We start from the raw sequence: 18,658 nt of genomic DNA, 5'->3' as shown, positions 1-18,658 counted from the left end.
GTCACCGTGGGGGCTGAGACAGAGGTGCCCACACGGAGGCTGGATTTCTTGGTACCCTTCCTTGATCCATGTGCAAGTACAGGATACTTGGATTTGGAATTAACGTGGCCACATTCTTCCAGTTTTTAAGGATCAGTGAAAGGCGCGATCCCTACTTTGAAACAGATCTTCCAAGGGATTTAGACAAGAAATGTGCCTCCACGCACAGAACAGCTGCACAGACCACCCCTCATACCCACCCCATCAGTGAGACCAACTGATAAGCCAGGCCTGGGCTACTACACAGTGAGGGGGTGTGGGGTGGTCTGAGCCCTTCTTATTGGGTCATGCCTGTGCCCTTCCCCACACCCACGTCTAGGTCAAACACCAAGCCAGGCTGCAGCGAGGCACAGACAGGTTTGGAGAGCAGCTCTTCCGTCGTGGGTCTCGGTACAGTTAGCAGAGGCACTCGTTAATTAGTGCCCCCTCTTTGTACTCCTTCCAAAGGAAAAGGAAAAGTTGTACACCCTAGCCTAATTTTCTCGGACGCCTGAGAGGTTCAGTGACCCGGTGAGGGCGGCCAAGTTGGGCAGTGGCAGGGCTGGGCCCCCTGGCTCTGTGCACTGGGCTACCCGCTACCCGTCACTCACAGGATGGCCTTGCCTCCCTGCGGCTGACAAAGACATTACTTGTTCATGACTGTGCTTGATGCCCATGAAACTCAGACCAGACACGGCCAGCCTCTGCCCGTTCACTCTGTCCTTCCCCCTCCTGTCGGTCCATAAAGGTCCAGGATTGGCTATTTTAAATTCTACTGCGGCCTTTTCCTGCCCACGATACCAACTCGTTCTACCGAGAAATGGGATGCGCAACAACCACAGAAATCAGGCACCCTTTTCTAAATGCTCTGGGAGCATGACACACGCAGGAGCAGAGTGAGTCTCCAGACAGCTGGCGCGGGGCTCAGCTCAAGAGAGCACCTTCTCTGTGCCAGGAGCCTGGAGGGCAGGGCTGAGGTCTGTTCAGTAAATAGCAGAAGAAAAGTCCGTAAAGCCTCTTGTGCACCTTGCAGGCCACGTGCGAGCGAGGGTTTGCAGCCATGGAAGAAACACACCAGAAGAAGATCGAAGACCTGCAGAGGCAGCACCAGCGGGAACTGGAGAAACTGCGGGAGGAGAAAGACCGCCTCCTGGCTGAGGAGACCGCGGCCACCATCTCAGGTGGGAGCTGCTAACCCCGGGGACGGGCCGCAGGGTCTTCCTGAGCTGATCGCACAGCTCTGAGCAGTGACTGGCCTTCTCACCGTCTTTCGGCTGAGATTGAAGCCTTGCTACCCACGAGAATTCTTGGACAGTTCTCTTGGGGGAAAGGCTTGTTAGAGGAGCCCTTTGAGAGCCCGAGAGCCCCGCGCCAGCACTCCCGCTTTCTGTGGCCGCCGGCACCCTTGGTGCTTGTGAGGGGCTGCCCTGGTCTCATTGGCCCGTCTGCTGGCACTGCTCTGGCAGCGGACACCTCTGCCCGCGGCCCTTGGTCCGTGAGAGCCCAGAGCGTCCGGACTGAGCCCTGGGCCTTTGGCCTGTCTCCCCTCCGTGCATGTAACTATCCTGCGGTGCTTGTGATTTCGGCACTAAGAAAACAGGCCCAGCCTGAAAGCCTGCTTGTCCTACAAACTCATGCTTGGATTTAACATTGACATTTATTGAATCAGTTTGGTTTTCTGTTAACATCAAGAAAAAAACACACCTGCATCCCTTTCATGGGGGAGTTCCCCGGGAATCCTCCCGGCCCAACTGCCAATGGGCTGGCATGAGCAGTGGGGGGATGTCCCGCCTTCCTGTCGGTCTCACCTCCCAAGCCCGTGGGTGCTGAGGGCCACATCCTGTCCACAGCCATCGAAGCCATGAAGAATGCCCACCGCGAGGAGATGGAACGGGAGCTGGAGAAGAGCCAGCGGTCCCAGATCAGCAGTGTCAATGCGGACATCGATGCCCTGCAGCGGCAGTACCTGTGAGTCACCGGAGGTGGCCCTTGCGGGCAGGGCCGGAGGGAGGGCCTTCGGGGGCGGGGCGGCACCTTCCCTGTAAGAGCCACAGAGACTCGGGTCCCCAGGGTGGCGCAGGTGGAGGCCCGTGGGCGCTGAGGCTGCACAGAGCCTCCTTCCTGAGGGGCCCAGCACCATCCTGGGGGTCAGCGAACCACTGCTCTCATGGCCCAAGTGGGCTCCTGTTACTGAGTCAGACAGAAACCAGTTAGTAAAATGTAAAGAATAAGACGTGGCAGAGGAGATTTTATAAATACTGTCGGATCTTCAGGGCCGACCTCAGAGGCTACCCCAGATTCCTTCTGTCCGTCAGCTGCTGCTGCTGCTTCAGGAGTTCGTGGGGAGGGGACGCGGTGTAGCGCATGACACAGATGCTCTGTGGCTGTGCGTGGCAGAAGTGGCCGCGACCCCTACATCTTTAAGACGTGCGTGTGCCAGTTCTCTTTGCAGAGGCAAGGGAATGGGGAGCGTTCACCAGCACGGCCACTCTTTAGTTTTGCCCTCAGTGGAACTCGCACCACTCGGAGCGCCTCGACTGGCTGCTGCAGGGGCCGTGCAGAGCCAGCCTTCATGGGGCTCCGCAACGCACAGAGTCAGGGTCTCTCCTCTCCCGGGCTCCCGTGCAGTGCAGTCAGGGAGCAGGTGGGTGGGCAGGCGGCCGGGAGCAGCTCACCTCGGCTGGAGGGGGTGTTGGTTCCACAGTACCAGCCCTTCTCAAGTCCAGGGTGGCCGAGAACGACGTCACGAGGCTTTGGTTTTCTGAACGTGGATCGAGTTGGCACAGTGCTAGAAGCGGTCCCAGGTCTGACCTCTCTCTGACACAGCGTGTTTTGGGGTGCGTGGGTGAGGCCTCTCCTGACCCTGGGAGAGGAGTGCCGCCCGTGGGGGCTTTTCGACTGCTGGTAAGAGCACAGGGACGGAGCCGCCGAGCTGCATGGCCACTCGAGACCACAAGGTGCAGGGCTCTGCTCGCGGTTGCTCTGCTGTGTGGGTCTCGGCATCCTTGAGGCTTCGCGAAGGGGACTCTGAAGCTTCTTAGAGGCCTGGGCCCTGGGGCGAGGGCAGAGGAGTGAGCAGTGCCCTCTCCCCAGGGAGGAGCTGCAGTCTGTGCAGCGCGAGCTGGAGGTCCTCTCTGAGCAGTACTCGCAGAAGTGCCTGGAGAACGCCCACCTGGCCCAGGCGCTGGAGGCCGAGCGGCAGGCCCTGCGGCAGTGCCAGCGCGAGAACCAGGAGCTCAACGCCCACAACCAGGTGCGCCGCACTGGGCCCCAATCTGCAGGCACCTCCCGACGTCCGGCATCACCGGGGTGTGGACAGGAGCTCCCTGCAGCTGCTGGGATTGAGCCCCTCCGGCTCCGCAGCTGGCCGCGGGCCTTGGGGTCTGGAGGCTCCGAGATGTCTGTTCCTCCTCCGTGGTTGCTGGGCGGCACGGGTCCAGGTCTCCCGTCCCCACGGCTGGGACCGTGTTTAAACACCTCCCAGTCAAGACCATACCCTGCTCGCATTTGATTCTGTCAGATTATTCTCTTAAAATGTGCCTGCTCCTGGGCTTCCCCGGTGGCGCAGTGGTTGAGAGTCCGCCTGCCGATGCACGGGACGCGGGTTCGTGCCCCGGTCCGGGAAGATCCCACATGCCGCGGAGCGGCTGGGCCCGTGAGCCATGGCCGCTGGGCCTGCGCGTCCGGAGCCTGTGCTCCGCAACGGGAGAGGCCGCGGTGGTGAGAGGCCCGCGTACCGCAAAAAAAAAAAAAAAAAAAAAAAAAATGCCTGCTCCTTAGAAAACTGGGGTACATATAAAATCCTGGCTAATGGAACAGCTCAAGGTAGGTCTAGTTTCAAAAAAGCTTCTCTGTGGGTACAAGACCCCTCGTCCTCCCCCCGCACTGAGGAGACAGCCACGTCGGCCTGGCCCAGGCTCGAGGCCTCTGTGGGCCCACAGCTGCCCATATGTGGGGGACACTCCAGCAGGACTGGTTCTGCTTGGTCACTGCGGTGGCCTAAGACGACCACCTGCTGGCTGGAAAGAAAGTACAGAAAGCGAGTGGTGAGGGTGGCAGGAGGTCCTGATCCTGCAGAAACTCAGGAGCACAAATCCTGGAACTGATTAACACTAGTCACGGTGACAGAAAGGGGCTGAGGAGCATGGATCCTGCAGCTGCAGTTCCACAAAAGTATTGGGCCGTGTAAATGGCTTTGGCAAGGGTGTCCACACTGACTCTGAGATGCCACCGTGCACAGGCACCGCTGCAGGCCTCCCGTGCTGCATGCTACCCTGGCCGCGCCCTGTGTTCGTGGTCAAACAGCTCTGTAGAGCACCCTGTTTGGTTGTGTTGCTGTCCCCCAGGAGCTGAACAACCGCCTGGCTGCTGAAATCTCACGGCTACGGACGCTGCTGACCGGGGACGCCGGTGGCGAGGCTGCTGGTTCACCTCTCACGCAGGGCAAGGACGCCTATGAGTTAGAGGTACGGCTCAGAGCTAGGTCCCTCTTTACCAGCTCACACCATACAAGCCCTTAGCTTATGGGCAGCAAGAGGGGGAGAACCTGGAAAGACCTGAGTCATGCCAGGACGCAAAAGAGAAGAGTTAGCTGCCAGGCAGTGTGGGACCCCTCACGAGGCCACAGGGACCTTTAACCCATCCTCACTCACCTGCCCTCCGCCCCTCTGTTCCACCACGTCACAAACACTGACCAACTAAAATGAAACTGAATAACTATGTGAACACTGCAGCTGCTTGAGATTCTTAAGGCTGTATTACTCAAGATCAGGAAAGTTCATTTTAAGTCAGAATGATTGCTTCTTATGTATAAGGTGTTCTTTTATGAAAGCACTTAGATTTTTCCCCATTCAATTAAAATTTCATGAAACCATCTCTTCCTAAATGATGGGAGAGGCTGACCTGAGGTCTCTGCAGGACCCCTTCCTGGGCTCTGTGCCAGGAGCTCCCGGGCTGAGGATGAGGCTTTCGGGTCAGGAGGGGTCACGGCCGTTTCTTCTTGACAAGGACCGGGAGAGAGCTGCCTGCCCACCGGCGTGTGGAGGCGAGTCCTCCGTGTGGCTCAGTCTTTGCTTCCGAGGCCCTGGCAGTCCCTCTGCTCCCGAACGTGAGTCTCTTAATTTCTCTCTCTTTCTAGGTCTTATTGCGGGTCAAGGAGTCAGAAATTCAGTACCTGAAACAGGAGATCAGCTCCCTCAAGGATGAGCTACAGACGGCGCTGCGGGTAACGCACGTCCCCGGGACCCGTGGACCTGGGGGATGGGCTCCGGATGGGGCGGGGCCACGCGTGTCCAGAGTCACATGTAGCAGCTCTGAAGTAGATTTCGCTACCACGAGAAGAATGGCAGCCTGCAGGTGGGCGCGGCAGGAACAGGGGCTGTCCCCGTGCCCGCCACGTGCTGGGGCAGGGACCCGAGACCCAAGCACACTGTTGCCTCCTGAGGGCGCTCCTGGAGGCCAAGTCACTTAGGAGATCCAAGGCGCAGGGGTTTTCCAGCCTGAAGCCACACAGAGGTCCTCGGGGCTCAAGGCGGTGCCGGCCTGGCTATAGCCCGGGGCCCTGCCATGCCTGTTCCACTCTGTGTCCAGTTTCTGCCTCTGGAAGGCGGGGGCTGGCCTGCCTTCTCTGCTGCCAGGCCCATCCCCAGTCACCCCCGAAGCGCTCTGGCCCCAGGAGCATGGGCCACCCAGCCTGGCTGTAACTGCTCTTTGCCCTTCTATCCCCAAGGACAAGAAGTACGCTAGTGACAAGTACAAGGACATCTACACAGAGCTCAGCATCGTGAGGGCGAAGGCCGACTGTGACGTCAGCAGGCTGCAGGAGCAGCTGAAAGCCGCGACCGACGCACTGGGTGAAAGGTCACCGGAACACACCCCCGTGTCCGGCTACGGTGAGTCCTCCAGCTCTGGATTCTGACTCAGTAACTCGCGCCGATTTAGTCCTGGAGCTGCTGGCGCTTGATTCAAGCAGAGGGGTCCTTTTCTGTGTCAGACTAACTTCCTGGTAGGGAACAGCTGCAGGGGTGGTAGGCGCCCGGCTCTCGGGCCCTCCTGGATGGGAAGCCCTTCTCCTCCGACGCTGCACTGGTTGCCCTGAGGGACAGTCATACCTCGGGGTGTGTGTTTACAGTGACAGCCGGCTGTGTTCCCCATTTTCCTGAACAATTCACTCATTCCGTAAGCAGCTCTCGCTGGTTATTGATCCTGGGGGTTTACCATAAAATCTGCAGAAGGCCATGGGGGAGGGGATGGGGGTATGCCTCCTACTGAAGAGATGCCCTAGCTCACTACCCGCTTCCTCTCGGCCGGCAAGGACCCCTCCTCGCCAGTTTGCATCGCTGCTGGGCGGGCACGTTACAGGTCTTCCCGAAGGCAGGCAGGCCATGTGCAGCGAAGCTCAAATCAGACCCGGGACAGGATGGTGACACTGGCTGCTTCCGAGGAGTCGTCTGGGGGCCGGGAGAGTTAGGGTTAGGAGTGAGCACGTGCAGCCTGTGACCCTTGTGAACGCACAGGAGCACAGAGCTGGCTCTGCCTCCACGGTGGGGGCTGAACCGTGAGGTCACTGCACAGCTCTCAGCAAGTGAGGGAGAGCGCCATAAGCATGGGAAGTTAAAAACCCTGAGCAGCCCGGGGCTCTCAGGAGGAGGAGGGCGGCAGGTGTGCCCAGCAGCCCAGGGGCAACGGGTGCTGCGGCCGGCCAACGGGGAGGAGCCTGGCCCGGGGCCTCGCGTGCCTCCTCCAGGTCTCCCAGCGCCCACAACTGCTCCAAGGATCTCGTGCTTTACAGCTCTTCGTTTGGGGTTCTCGTGGGTTGTTGAAGGAAACGTCTCACGTGTGGGTGAGGATGATAAGCCTTGGAAGCCTTCAAACCCAAGTCTGTTCCCAGGGGTTTACAAAACAGGCACTGGGTCTGCTTGTCTTCTCAGATATAATGAAGTCTAAAAGCAACCCTGACTTCTTGAAGAAAGACAGATCCTGCGTCAGCCGACAGCTCAGAAGCATCAGGTCCAAGGTGAGTCTGGGGTCCAGCCCCTGTGTACGTAGAGCCCACCTAGGGCCACAGCAGAGGGTCCCCAGGGTCCCAGAACTCACTGGCCCCACACGCTTAGCCTGCTGGGCCAGTTCCAGGGGCTTCGCACTGAGTGTGTCCCTCGCCCAGCAGTGGGACCATCTCCTGCCAGCGACAGTGGAGGGCCAGGCCCACAGCAAGCAGGGCTCGGGTGAATCCCCTCAGACCGGCGCCCTGCTGGGTCGGTCCCGCCCCATCTGGACTGCTCCTTGCACGTCCCTAGTTCATGCTGACGCCAGCTGCCTTCGAGAGACAAAGCTGCCCGCGCCCCTTCCCCCCAGCGTGTGCCCTCCGCCCCCACGTGCCCCTCTGTGGGAAGGTGGGTTGGAGGGTGGGGGTGGCCAGCGCGTTGCATTTAGGATTTATCGTGTGTGTGTCTTCTGTTTTGTGCTCTTTCCCCCGACAGTCCGTAATTGAGCAGGTCTCATGGGATAACTGAAACGACCCGCTTCCCGGTCCCTTGTCGTGTAGGTAAACCACTCTCACCACCACCCACCCGCCCGCCGCCCTCGAGGGGGTGCTACCTGCATGCACACTGCTCACACCTCCATAGCGAGCTCCTTGTTTTCCGGTCACTTTCATTCCTCCTGCTCCAGCCGGCACATATACGATCCATGTGAAGTTTCTTAACCTGTTCTGGGGAGTTAACTGCACTGTAACCTCTTAACAGAGGGGAGTTCCCCCCAGCTTGGTGGGCTGCCCGTGGGGCCAGCATCTCGGCCCCGTCACATGCATGTCGAATGGTTTGTGCGCTCACGTTCTCTGGGGGCACCGCTGCCCTCCGTCGGGAAGCAGACTTGACAGAGCCGCCCACTGCTGAAGTGCCCCCGCCCCGCGCCCCCCGCCCTGTTAACAGGCTCAGGAGGCCCGAGCCCAGCAAGCCAGGGAGCTGATACCTCGCGCACGCAGCTCTGGAAACCACTCAGTACAGCGAGCGCTTGGGGCTGAGCGTTTGCCAGCCCTGAGGACCCCGGGCGCCTCCAAAGATGGGAAGCAGGGGCTGAATGAGCGCTGGCTCAGAAACATCAGGCTGTCTGACCCCGACCCTGCCTGGACGCTCCCGACTCCCACGAGGCCCAGGCATCCGGGGCACAGAGTCACTCATTCCCTAGTGGGTTTATCAGCTCGGCTGACCTGATCTCGTTGATCCTCTGAGAAGGAAGCTGAGGACAGCAGGAAGGGCTCAGAACGGGACGCTGGCAGGTGCGCCCGGCTCACTTGGCGGGCTGAGGGGTTTGGTTTAGGGAGAGTTTACGGAAGGAAATCCAAGTAGTTCTGTACTTGATGTGTTTATTTCCCTACAGTCCTGGCTCACTTATCACCAGAAACGTTTAAGCCTGTTCAAAACTTACTTCGGGCTTTTTTCTTTAAACGTGGAAAACATTCTGTTTAGCAAAAGGGAAACGCGTTCTTGGTGTATGGTTTTCTTGTTGATGATTTTACTTCTATCTGAGGCTGAACTGTAGCTGCTGCAAGTTCACCGTGAGTGCTCTGGGCCTTTTGCCTGTAAAATGACAAACACTTCTGCTAGGGCCCTTCCAGGGAAGCCTTGCTCCAGCAAGCCCGCCCCATCAGGCGGACCGTGTGTCGGGGGAGGGAAAGTGCTTTGCAGGAATCTGCTGGTGGTCCAGTGGTTAGGACTTGGCGCTCTCACTGCTGGGGCCTGGGTTCGATCCTTGGTCGGGGGACTAAGATCCCACAAGCTGCACAGTACTTTGGGCTCTGGACAAAGGGCTAGAAGATCAGTGGAAACATCTCTGTCAATAAGGGCCTTTGGCCATGAGATGTGCTGGCACACATGTGCGGCCGTGTAGATGGCGGCTTCTACGCTGGCCAGCAGCTCGCTAAAGCAGAGGCCGGGAATGAGAGAGGAAACTGTCAGGCACACCCACGAGGGTCTGCCTGCGGCTCTCTGCAAGGCCGGGACCCAGATGAGTGTGGGGAGGAAGCCCAGGAGCAGGGTTTCCCAGAGTTGTGTTCGTTTGAGTCCGAGTTTGGCTTGCCAAGTTTGCGACGTAAAAGCAATGCTCTCGGTGTGTGGGGACAGCCCTGCTGGCCCAAGGAGGAAGCTGGGGCCCTTATGGTCCACCCTCGGGGACACCAGCCGTGATGCTGTGCCTGTAACGTGCTGTCAACGGACACTTGCACAGCTCTGTGCTGCCCTTTTTCCTGATTGTATTTGGAAACCGTGGAACCTCCCACAGGAAGACGGGAACTAAGTTGGCCCAAAAACAACCTGTCACTGGTGCTTTTTGATACAGGGTCTGATGTATACAGATGTCTACCTTTTCACGTGTGTTGTCTCTGTACCTGCCTCCCTCAGCAGGACAGAAAGGCTCAGCCCCCATCACGTCAGAAAGCTCGTTGCCTAAGAGCAGCTGGGCTCTTCTGGGATGGAGACCAGAGAGGACATTTCCCAGGCTCCTCACGGAGGCCCCCGCCTGGTCGGCCTGAGCGTGGGGTCACGGAGATGCTGGGTGTGCGGGGCAGCACGGGGTCTTCTCAGGCTCCGCCCCCACAGCTGTGGTGAGCGGCTGCACAGCAGGGATGATCACCAAGCGTGTGTGACAGTGCGCGGAGGGAAAATCTCTGTCCCTCAGGACTCAGCAGTGGCGGTTTGCTGCCACCCAAGGGAAAGTCCCCAACTAGAGCGGTGCAGCGTGGCAGGTGACGGGGCCCAGCCCCTGGATGAGACTGGCTGCTGTGTAGACAGCAGCCGTGTAGGTGGCAGCCCTGACCTGAAGCAGGCGCACTTGGGAAGAGTCCCGAGAGCACGTGAGGCAGTCGTGTGTGTTAATGGATGTCAGCATGGGACGTGGATTGGTCCTCTTCCTCTGACCAGTGGCATCCAAATTAAAAATACAGGCAAGCAGAGCTGTCCTGGGTGAAGCTGGGGCCCCAGGGGACGCGGGTCAGCTCTGAGGGGGAGGCTCAGCTCGGTCTCACCTGCTGATTGTGGGCCGGCCCCGGTTCCGCAGCCTCAGTGAAGCCTGGACTTGCCACGCAGATCCGATGGCAGCGAGGCACCTTCGTTCCCAGTCGTGCTCTGAGGTGATGCTCCTTTTCTCGTCCAGAAATTAAGTCTCTGTGAAGAGCCTCCCAGAGTAAAGCAGGAAATCCTCTGTCCCCCACCTTCGCCGAGGTCCCACATGAACAAGGATGGGCTTCCGTTCTCAGAGACTCAGTAAAACAAACCGACATGTTCCCACCGCCACGTTCCCAAGTCCCCGGGGCAGTGAGAGAGTCCAACAGGGTTTGTGATCGGTGCAGCAGGTGCCGCCAGCCTGCGGTCGCGAGCGCGCGGACGTGGATGCGGACGTAGCGGGCATCTTCGCGTTCTTAGCAGGGCTCCTCTGCCGGCTCCACTGGTCTGCTCCCTGCTTGTCGGGAGAGCCCTAAGCTCAGCGTCGGTCTTGTTCCTTTTCCTTCTCATTTAGTAACACCACCACCTCGGGGGTCGTGGCCCTTCTAGCACGCCCACTAACCCTCCGGGAGCCCCGAGCCGCGCTCTCGCCGGACTGCAGCCCGTGCCAAGCGGGGCCGCTGGCTAACGGCCTGTCTGTTTCTCCACCAGAGTCTGAAGGAAGGCCTGACGGTGCAAGATCGCCTGAAGCTCTTTGAGTCCAGGGACCTGGAACGCGACTAGCTGCTCCCACGCAGCTCAGACGCACCCTCCCTGGCCCGCGGCCGCCACCCTCGTCTGTACCTTCGATTTCTGTTACCGTTATCGTTGTTATCGCCCTCAGTAACTGTGGTATGGATGCATGAGAGACTGGTCTGTGGGTTGCTCACATCACCCCTGTTGTGTTTACCGAAGCTTTTCCCCATGGTTTTCTACGACCAGCCCAGCCGAGGGGCCGAGCGCATGTGGCTCTCCCCCGTCGCCCCCGCGCTCATGTCAGTATTAAGGCCCAGCAGCCTGCGATAAGCTAGCTCTGTCTCGCCCAGTGCGCGGTGGGGTCAGGGCCCGGGCGGGTCCCTGGGGGAGAACCGGCCACGAGGCGTGGAGGCGTGTGCTGCGGTCCCAGCACGGATAGCTGGTAGCCTGCGGGGGGGGGGGGGGGGGAGCGTGGCCTAGAACCTTGGATGTACCACCTTTGGGCTTCAGAGGAGGACAGCATTTTGTATTTGTTCCACTAATGCCGCTTAGAACCACATCCCAGATACTCGTGGTAAACCTTTCACAACCTGGAAAATGTTGAAAGCAGCCATTCCTATTTTTGTTTGTTTTTTATTAAATCTTGCACAAAACCAGGCCCCTCTCATTCCTTCCTACGCTCGCTTCTTTCTTGGTCACCAGGAACCCTGGTCCTTTCATACTCGGTAGATGCTGACCTGTGATCACAAAGAATGAAGAGAGTTTTCCCTCAGAGAATACGGTTGACAGGAGACCCTGTGTTAAGCCGAGGGTAGAGCAGATGTTGGAACCAGATAAGAACTGGCCATTCGTGACGTGCTCCTAAGCCTCCTTCAGTTCCCCTGAGGTCTCAGGCCCTGCGGCACTGGGGGCGCCTGCGCCGGGCCTGGACCGACGGCTCTGCTTCCTTAGTGGTCTGAGTAACAACTCTAACCGCCACCAGACACTCCACAGCACTTCCTGAAAACCTCTGAAATCGGGGTTCTATGACGGCCCCATGAAAACTCCTCATCCCGTTAGGGTGGGGAGTGTGAACAAAGCCCACCAGGCGGGAGCCGGCCCGGGCGCGGGGGGGAAGGCCTCCTGGCCTCGCTGCTTGGGTGAGCACCACTGTCTCGGGTACGTGGGTGCTTCGGGCGTGGAACGTAGAAATCATCTTGCTCAGTTTTTAGATTAAGTGAACGCACGAGGTCATTTGGAGAAAGTCCTGGAAGGGCAGGACAGAGGCCCTGGGGGGTGTAAGAGTGCAGCTCCCGTGCTGTCTTCTCACTGGATGGTCTCAGGGCTCCTGGCTGCAGTGGGCCCTCCCTGCTCACAAGCTGTTCAGAGCCTCACACCACGCCAGTCACTCCTTCGCCGCTATCCTCCCACGTTTTTAAAGCAGAGAACATTAGCTCCTTTAATTCTGGCATCAGACACGCCTGCCATGTAGACTGGCGCTGTCTCCAGAATGGTCTGTGAGCGTGTCGTCGAGGGCAGCGTGACAGGTGCCCTGGGGATCTGCTGGGCGGGCCTCTGCCAGGCTCGGGCGGCTCTTCGGGTGTCATGACTGTGGCTTCGTGTCCCTCCTCCGAGCATGCACCTCGTCAGGCCGGGTTGGCCCTGTGCTGCCCCTGCTGCCCCTGGGGGGATCTCCGGCCCTCCCAGAAGGACAGGGTCCGCGCACAGGGTTGGGCTTCGTCTGCCCGTAGGCGTGAGCGTTTGGATTGTGCAGTGCTCCTGATTAGGTCAAAAGAGCATTTTATTCACGTGTCTTCATCAGTTATCCTTTGAGGTCTGCCCTCAGGAATCTTGGGGAACAGGTGTCGGCAGCAGCATCCAGGGCTTGCAGGCAGAGGCGGCCAGGAAATGCACCGCGAGAGCTCAACCAGCCGAGCGGCGACCCCGGCAGTGCTGGGCAGCAGCACGTGGTGACGGCCGCCGCCTGGTTCGGAACCAGGTCTGAGCTTCGGGCTGGCGTGAGCAGGCAGGACAGGACGGCGAGGGTCTCTGCTCTGCATCTCACCGTCCCACCTCAGCCCCCGGCACGCAGCGTCCTCCGGACTCTCCCTGCGAGCACCCAAGCTCCCAGGCCAGTTCAGCTGCCGCACTCCAGAAGGGAGGAAGAACACGTATGCGGAGGTTGAGCCGGTGTCTGCGTTGGCAGAGAACAGGCCCTCGGGGGGCTGTGGACAGGGAGGCGCAGGTGACCGCAAGCCCAGGGTGCTCCCGGCACTCCCCCAGCAGAGGGAGCGTCCCCACGTCCCCAAGGAGGAAAAGGTTCCCTGGGTCATCTCTTCACAGCAGTGATATTTTCCTGTAAACGTTTCTCCTTCATCTGGGACCTGCGAGCACCTGCAGCTAAGCCGAGCCCGACAGGCCAGCAGGAGGCTGGACAGGCTCACACCACCTGACGGCTCTGTGAACACCTGCATCACTGCAGGGTACGTGCGCCGGGCTGGCGGCCGCCTCTGCTCCGACGTGCTGCCGGGGCCTAAGCAGGTCTGAAGGCCAGTGTTCCGGTGACCGTGCTGGCCGCAGCGTGCCTCGCGGGCTTGTGCCATGGCGCGAGAGCCAGCGTGGCTTTCTGGGACGAAGCGATGGCTGTGCTGGGGTGACCGGCGGAGACCGAGGACGACGGAAGGCCCAGCCTCTGGCCAGTCACGGGCAGCCTGTCGTTCACGGTGTCCAGACGCAGGCAGCGGCTCACTGACCCGACAGCTGGGCACCGACGCCTCATGCAGGCCAGGCTCAGGAAGAGAGGGAGCTGCCTGAGAGCAGTTCTGACCGATGAGGCCACGAGACAAGACCTACGGCGTCAGCACTCTCAGAGACGTCTATTTAATGCCGTTTCTCTGCGAGGGAAACACCGTCTTTCCATCGCTGCGCCTGGCAGCCCCTCCACATCCTCTGGGTGGGGCGGCACAGTGCCTGCCCCCTCCGAGGGGCCTGTATGGTGGGCGCTCACCCTGGAGCCTCCTCCAGCCAGGTGCCAGGGCACCCAGCTCTAGCCGGTGAGACCTGCGCGGGCGCCCCGGGGTGTCCCCCGCTGGGAGGAGCAGGTAGACAGGCGGGCGCGTTCTCCTCGCGAAGGAACTCACGCCCGCTCCTCCCTGAGGACGCGGCGTCCCGCCGGAGCCCCACGAGCCAGGCTTCCCGCCGCCGCTCGCTCCTGACGTGGTCTTCTCCAGGGACTCAGAGCTGTTTTCCATTAGAGAGTAAAATGAACACAGCCCGCCAGCAGTTCTCTTTCCTGAAAGGAAGTTTGCTCATCATCGTTCTCAAGAAGCTTACTTTCAAGACGCAATTTCATAAAACAAAAATACTAGACACTTTTATCACCTAGAAAGGGGAGGAAACTTAACTGTTGCCAGAGTTTTACAAAGGACTGGAAAGTGTGTAGTATGATACTTAAAAAGAATGAAATACTAGAAGGAAAAAAGATCTGGCACCTTAACTGGAAGCTTCTCTCCTCTGGAAACTGCAGTATTCCGGAATGTCTCACCCCCCAAAGTCCTGGACAGTGAGCTCTTGGTGTTTCATGTTGAATAGGAATTTGCTTTATGAACAGCTTTTACCTGTTGCCCTAGCATTTCCTCCACTCAGCCGAAACTAACGAGGGTCCCGGCGCCCTGGTGCTGCAGCCCCACCCTTAGAAGACTTGGGAGGTGCTGCTGAGAACCGACTTCTTCCAGAGGTTTTCACTGCAGGCATCTGCACACCCATCTTGTCCACCTGTGATCGTGGGCGCTCCTTCATCCCGCCATTCTGAGAGGGGATCCTGGACGGCGCCGAGAGGCCTGAGCGCAGGTGTCGGACTCCCAAGCCTGGGAAAGGTCTTCCTCACCATAGGTCAGGTGAGACGTAGCGCCCGCCCCTGCTCTCGGTACTGAGCGCACGACGCTAGGGACACTCCCGCCGCAGCAGGCCCAGCCCGGCCCTCCTTAGCCTCCTCTCAGGAGGCGGGGCTGCACTTTAGTTTTGTGTATTTTCACGTGTGTACACTTTCGCAAGGCCATACTTTCCACAGCTGAAAACTTAAATAAGCAGCAGCCTTAAGTGAGGTCTCAGAAACCACGTGTTTTGGGTTCTTTGATAGGAAGACAGGACAGAAACCCAGTATGGAGATGAACTGTCAGTCTCTCAAGTTTTGTCTGACTGGAGAAGACCGGTCTCGTTCTTCTGCCCTTTTGAGAACGGTGAGTTTCTTCCTGTTTCTCTGTAAAGGGAAGCAGTCTCCCCTCCCTGAGGTCTGTCAACAGAAGACCCTCAGAAGAGCAGGCCTAAACCTGTGTCCCCGAAAGCAGCTCAGACACACTGTGTCCATTCCTTCCAGGGCCCACGGGACCCCGCACACCCCGTGCAGCTCCCAGGTCCTCTGTATTTAGAAAAACCGGGATATTATTCAGAGCAAGCAGTGTAAATATTACTCAGAAGTTACTGCATGGATTTCTGTGACAAAGTCTGTGGGTTTTTTTCTTTTTTCCTCATACGAGCATTGCTTTCTAAGATAGGACGAACAGCTTTGAGCACAACACTGAATCCCACTCAACATTACAAGGAAGTGTTTTTAATGACTTGTGTTACCTTTCATAAAGCTCTGGCCGTTTAACAGGTGGTTTTGTTTTTCCCTGAAAGATCTCGGTTGTACTTGTTCCTCATTCTTGGCAGAGCCGTTCAAAGTGCTGAGGACAATCAGGAGGAGGAGGAACACAGGAGGGGCTCCTGCCCGGACCCTGCACACAGTGACTGGGGACCTGCAGGAGACCCAGCACCTTGGCGTCTAAGTCAGTGACCTGTGGCCACCTGCTGGGGGCTGCGTGGGAGTCCAGCCAAGCGCCGGGTTGTTGTGTGACGGCTTGGACGTTGCAGAACTCGTAAGGCTGTTATTCTATGATGTGCGCCCGTCAGGCTGGCAAGCGTACTTGAGAACTGGACCGTCCAGGCCTGTGGGATGAGCCGGGAGGGCAGTCTGAGCTCACGCAGAGCAGCCTTCAGACGCACGGGCGCGTGCTGCCCATCACGTTTCCAGCCATCCGCCCTCTCCCCTTTACAGCTAGCTACGTTGCGCGTTTCAGTTTTATTTTATAGGAAGCTAGAAATAGATTACAAAGAACACTAAATTCATTCTTGTGTTATGCTTGTATCACAAAACCAATTAAAATGGATTTTAGGATTTACCTTTAGTATTAACAACATATCTACTGGCTTACTGTTAGGATTCAAAACCAGTTAAGCGATTAAGACTTTTCCTAAGTGATATTTATAAAACGTAAAGTTTCTAAGTGGCTCCTCAACAATTAGAACCCTCAGTGATCTTTCTCACAGATACGCTCTTCCATCAGGGTGAATGTCTCAATCCAGCTACTTGAGACGAAAGCATACTATGCCTAGCTGCTGGCGGGGCGGGGGCAGCATACGAACCAGGTGGAAAAGCGCAGGTAGCTGCTTCTACCGGGGCAAGTTCGGGGATAATTCACAGCAACAATCCCTTCTGCCACAGCTAATTTTTCACGGGTGGTACATGTTCAAAGAATAAGCTTGTATAATTTTAACGGGCGTTTAATTTCTGTACTAACATAATGTTCGCCAGGCTGAAGTGGCATGGAGACCCACCGCGTGCCCCCCGCCGCGGCCCCCAGGAGGGGGCCCATCTCCCGTGGGACTGCAGGGGCCTCTTGAAGAGAAGGGCCTGGTCAGCTCGCTGCTCTCTGACAATTCAAGACTTCTACGGTTTAGTTTGAGGCTCCTTTTTAAATACAAAATTTCTGATCAACTGCTCACTACAACTGAAGTGTTACTTGTCAAAATATTTATTCCTTTGTGTGACATGCTAGATTCCCATGGATGTAGCTGATCATTTCTACTGTAAATATTACCTAACTTTACATAAACGATATCATAATAAACTATTTTTGCATCACCCTTGGCATGCTGTAAACGAGGTTTTGTTTAACGGAAGGACATGACGCAAAACAGGCGTTTAGGTCACAAGTCAGAGGGCTTGGTCAGGAGCCCAGAGATGGAGCTTTGGTTCTACTTGTACAAAACCTGCTTTTTAAGTGCCTGGATTAGTTGTCAACACTTTAAAATCAGGAGATTTCACATGTTCACACACAACGAAGAGTTAAGAAATATTTTACATCCGTAATCTAATTAAGGTACATTGGCTCTGTTACAGAAACTTTCAGGGGGCCAAAAAGACAATAAGAAATACAAGAAAAAGAACTATAACTCCCCCATACCTACCCCTTCATTCGTAGATTTACTTACAATATTTTTACTTTTTGTTTAAAAAAGAAAATGCGGGCTTCCCTGGTGGCGCAGTGGTTGGGAATCTGCCTGCCAATGCAGGGGACACGGGTTCGAGCCCTGGTCTGGGAAGATCCCACATGCCGCGGAGCAACTAGCCCCGTGAGCCACAACTACTGAGCTTGCGCGTCTGGAGCCTGTGCTCCGCAACGGGAGAGGCCGCAACAGTGAGAGGCACGTGCACTGCGATGAAGAGTGGCCCCTGCTCGCGGCAACTGGAGAAAGCCCTCGCACAGAAACGAAGACCCAACACAGTCAAAAATAATTAATTAATTAATTAATTAAAATGTAAAAAATAAATAAAAAGGAAAAAAGAAAAAAGAAAATGCATTTTTCATCATGACCCAGTACGCACAAACATACACCCCAGCCACAATCCAACATTGCACAAAATAATGCACCCTTCCTAGGACACACACTGACGTCTCTATCCCATTTCATTTTGTAAAACTCTGGTTGTGACCCACTAAATAAATTTAAAATAAGAAACTTTTTTCCCCCCAATATTGTCACAACCTTTGGAGTAAAACATGTGAAAATGACTGCAGAATCCAAACTTTTACTCAGATAAACACAAACAAATTCAAGTCTGACTCTACCTATTAGAAATCAACTTGTGGAATCTGTAAAACTTGACAAAAATAAACTTGAGTACAGACACGTAAACATTTTCAGTACTATTCCAATTGTTCAAAGATGTTTCAGTTGTTTTTCACCCATTTAAAAAAATTATTCTTATCAAAGCATAGTTTCAGGACACTGGTCTAATATAATGGTGTTTTAACAGCTTTAACACTATTTTTTTAAAGCTATGTACATGCAGTTTTAAAAGCCAGTAGGCATTTGGAAAAGTGGTAAAGACACTCAACAAGCTAGGCACAGAAGTGAGCTTCCTCAATATTAAAGGACAGGGACTTCCCTGGTGGCGCAGCCGTTAAGAATCCGCCTGCCTCGATCCCTGGTCTGGGAGGATCCCACATGCTGCAGAGCACCTAAGCCCGTGAACCACAACTACTGAGCCCACGCACTGCAACTACTGAGGCCCATGTGCCTAGAGCCTGTGCTCCACAACGAGAGAAGCCACCACAATGAGAAGCCTGCACACTGCAACGAAGAGTAGCCCCCTCTTGCTAGCCACAACTGGAGAGAAAAAGCCCATGCGCAGCAATGAAGACCCAACACAGCCAATAAATAAATAAAGGATAACTATGAAAAACCCAGTTAACATCACACTCAATGGTAACACTGAAAGCTTCCCCCTAAGATCAGGAGCAAGACAGGGATGTCTGTTCACGCCTTATCTGTCCAACACTGCTTGAGAGACTAGCTAGAGCAGTTAGGAAGAGAAAGGAAAGGCATCCATGTGGAAGAAGTAGTAAAACGACCTCCACCTGCAGATGACAGGATCTTGCATAGAAGAAGTTCTAAGGAATCCACCAAAAAAAAAAAAAACTATTAAAACTATAAATGAGCTCAGCACGTGTGCAGGATACAAGACTCACACAAAAACCAACTGCATTTCTCTACACTAGTAAATAATCTGAAACAAATACATTTTAGAAGTGTAAGACTTGCACACTGAAAACAATGAAACATTAAAGAAATTAAAGAAGATTTAAATAATTGAAAAGTATCCCATG

The 18,658-nt window shown here is 56.2% G+C and overlaps 1 protein-coding gene across 3 annotated transcripts in view; it reads left to right on the top strand.

Annotated features, from left to right (window-relative positions):
- The window catches only part of MPRIP (myosin phosphatase Rho interacting protein), a 129,844-nt gene extending 118,506 nt beyond the window's left edge, over positions 1-11,338 (top strand). For 2 of the 3 annotated variants that reach the window (XM_082861039.1, XM_082861038.1), the window contains 8 exons: positions 1,052-1,199; positions 1,869-1,986; positions 3,112-3,271; positions 4,365-4,484; positions 5,156-5,242; positions 5,747-5,909; positions 6,948-7,033; positions 10,665-11,338. In XM_082861039.1, coding sequence (XP_082717165.1) covers positions 1,052-1,199; positions 1,869-1,986; positions 3,112-3,271; positions 4,365-4,484; positions 5,156-5,242; positions 5,747-5,909; positions 6,948-7,033; positions 10,665-10,736 — 954 coding nt within the window. In that variant the 3' untranslated portion in view covers positions 10,737-11,338. Of the gene's footprint in view, positions 1-1,051; positions 1,200-1,868; positions 1,987-3,111; positions 3,272-4,364; positions 4,485-5,155; positions 5,243-5,746; positions 5,910-6,947; positions 7,034-7,496; positions 7,558-10,664 lie in introns of all 3 variants that reach the window. The other variant, XM_082861040.1, reaches the window with a different exon arrangement.
- Positions 11,339-18,658: the final 7,320 nt, after the last annotated feature.

This window comes from Leucopleurus acutus, assembly GCF_964270905.1.
Source record: "Leucopleurus acutus genome assembly, chromosome: 19".
Taxonomy (NCBI): domain Eukaryota; kingdom Metazoa; phylum Chordata; class Mammalia; order Artiodactyla; family Delphinidae; genus Leucopleurus; species Leucopleurus acutus.
The sequence above is the reverse complement of the archived record's forward strand: the minus strand, read 5'-3'. Positions and strand labels throughout refer to the sequence as shown.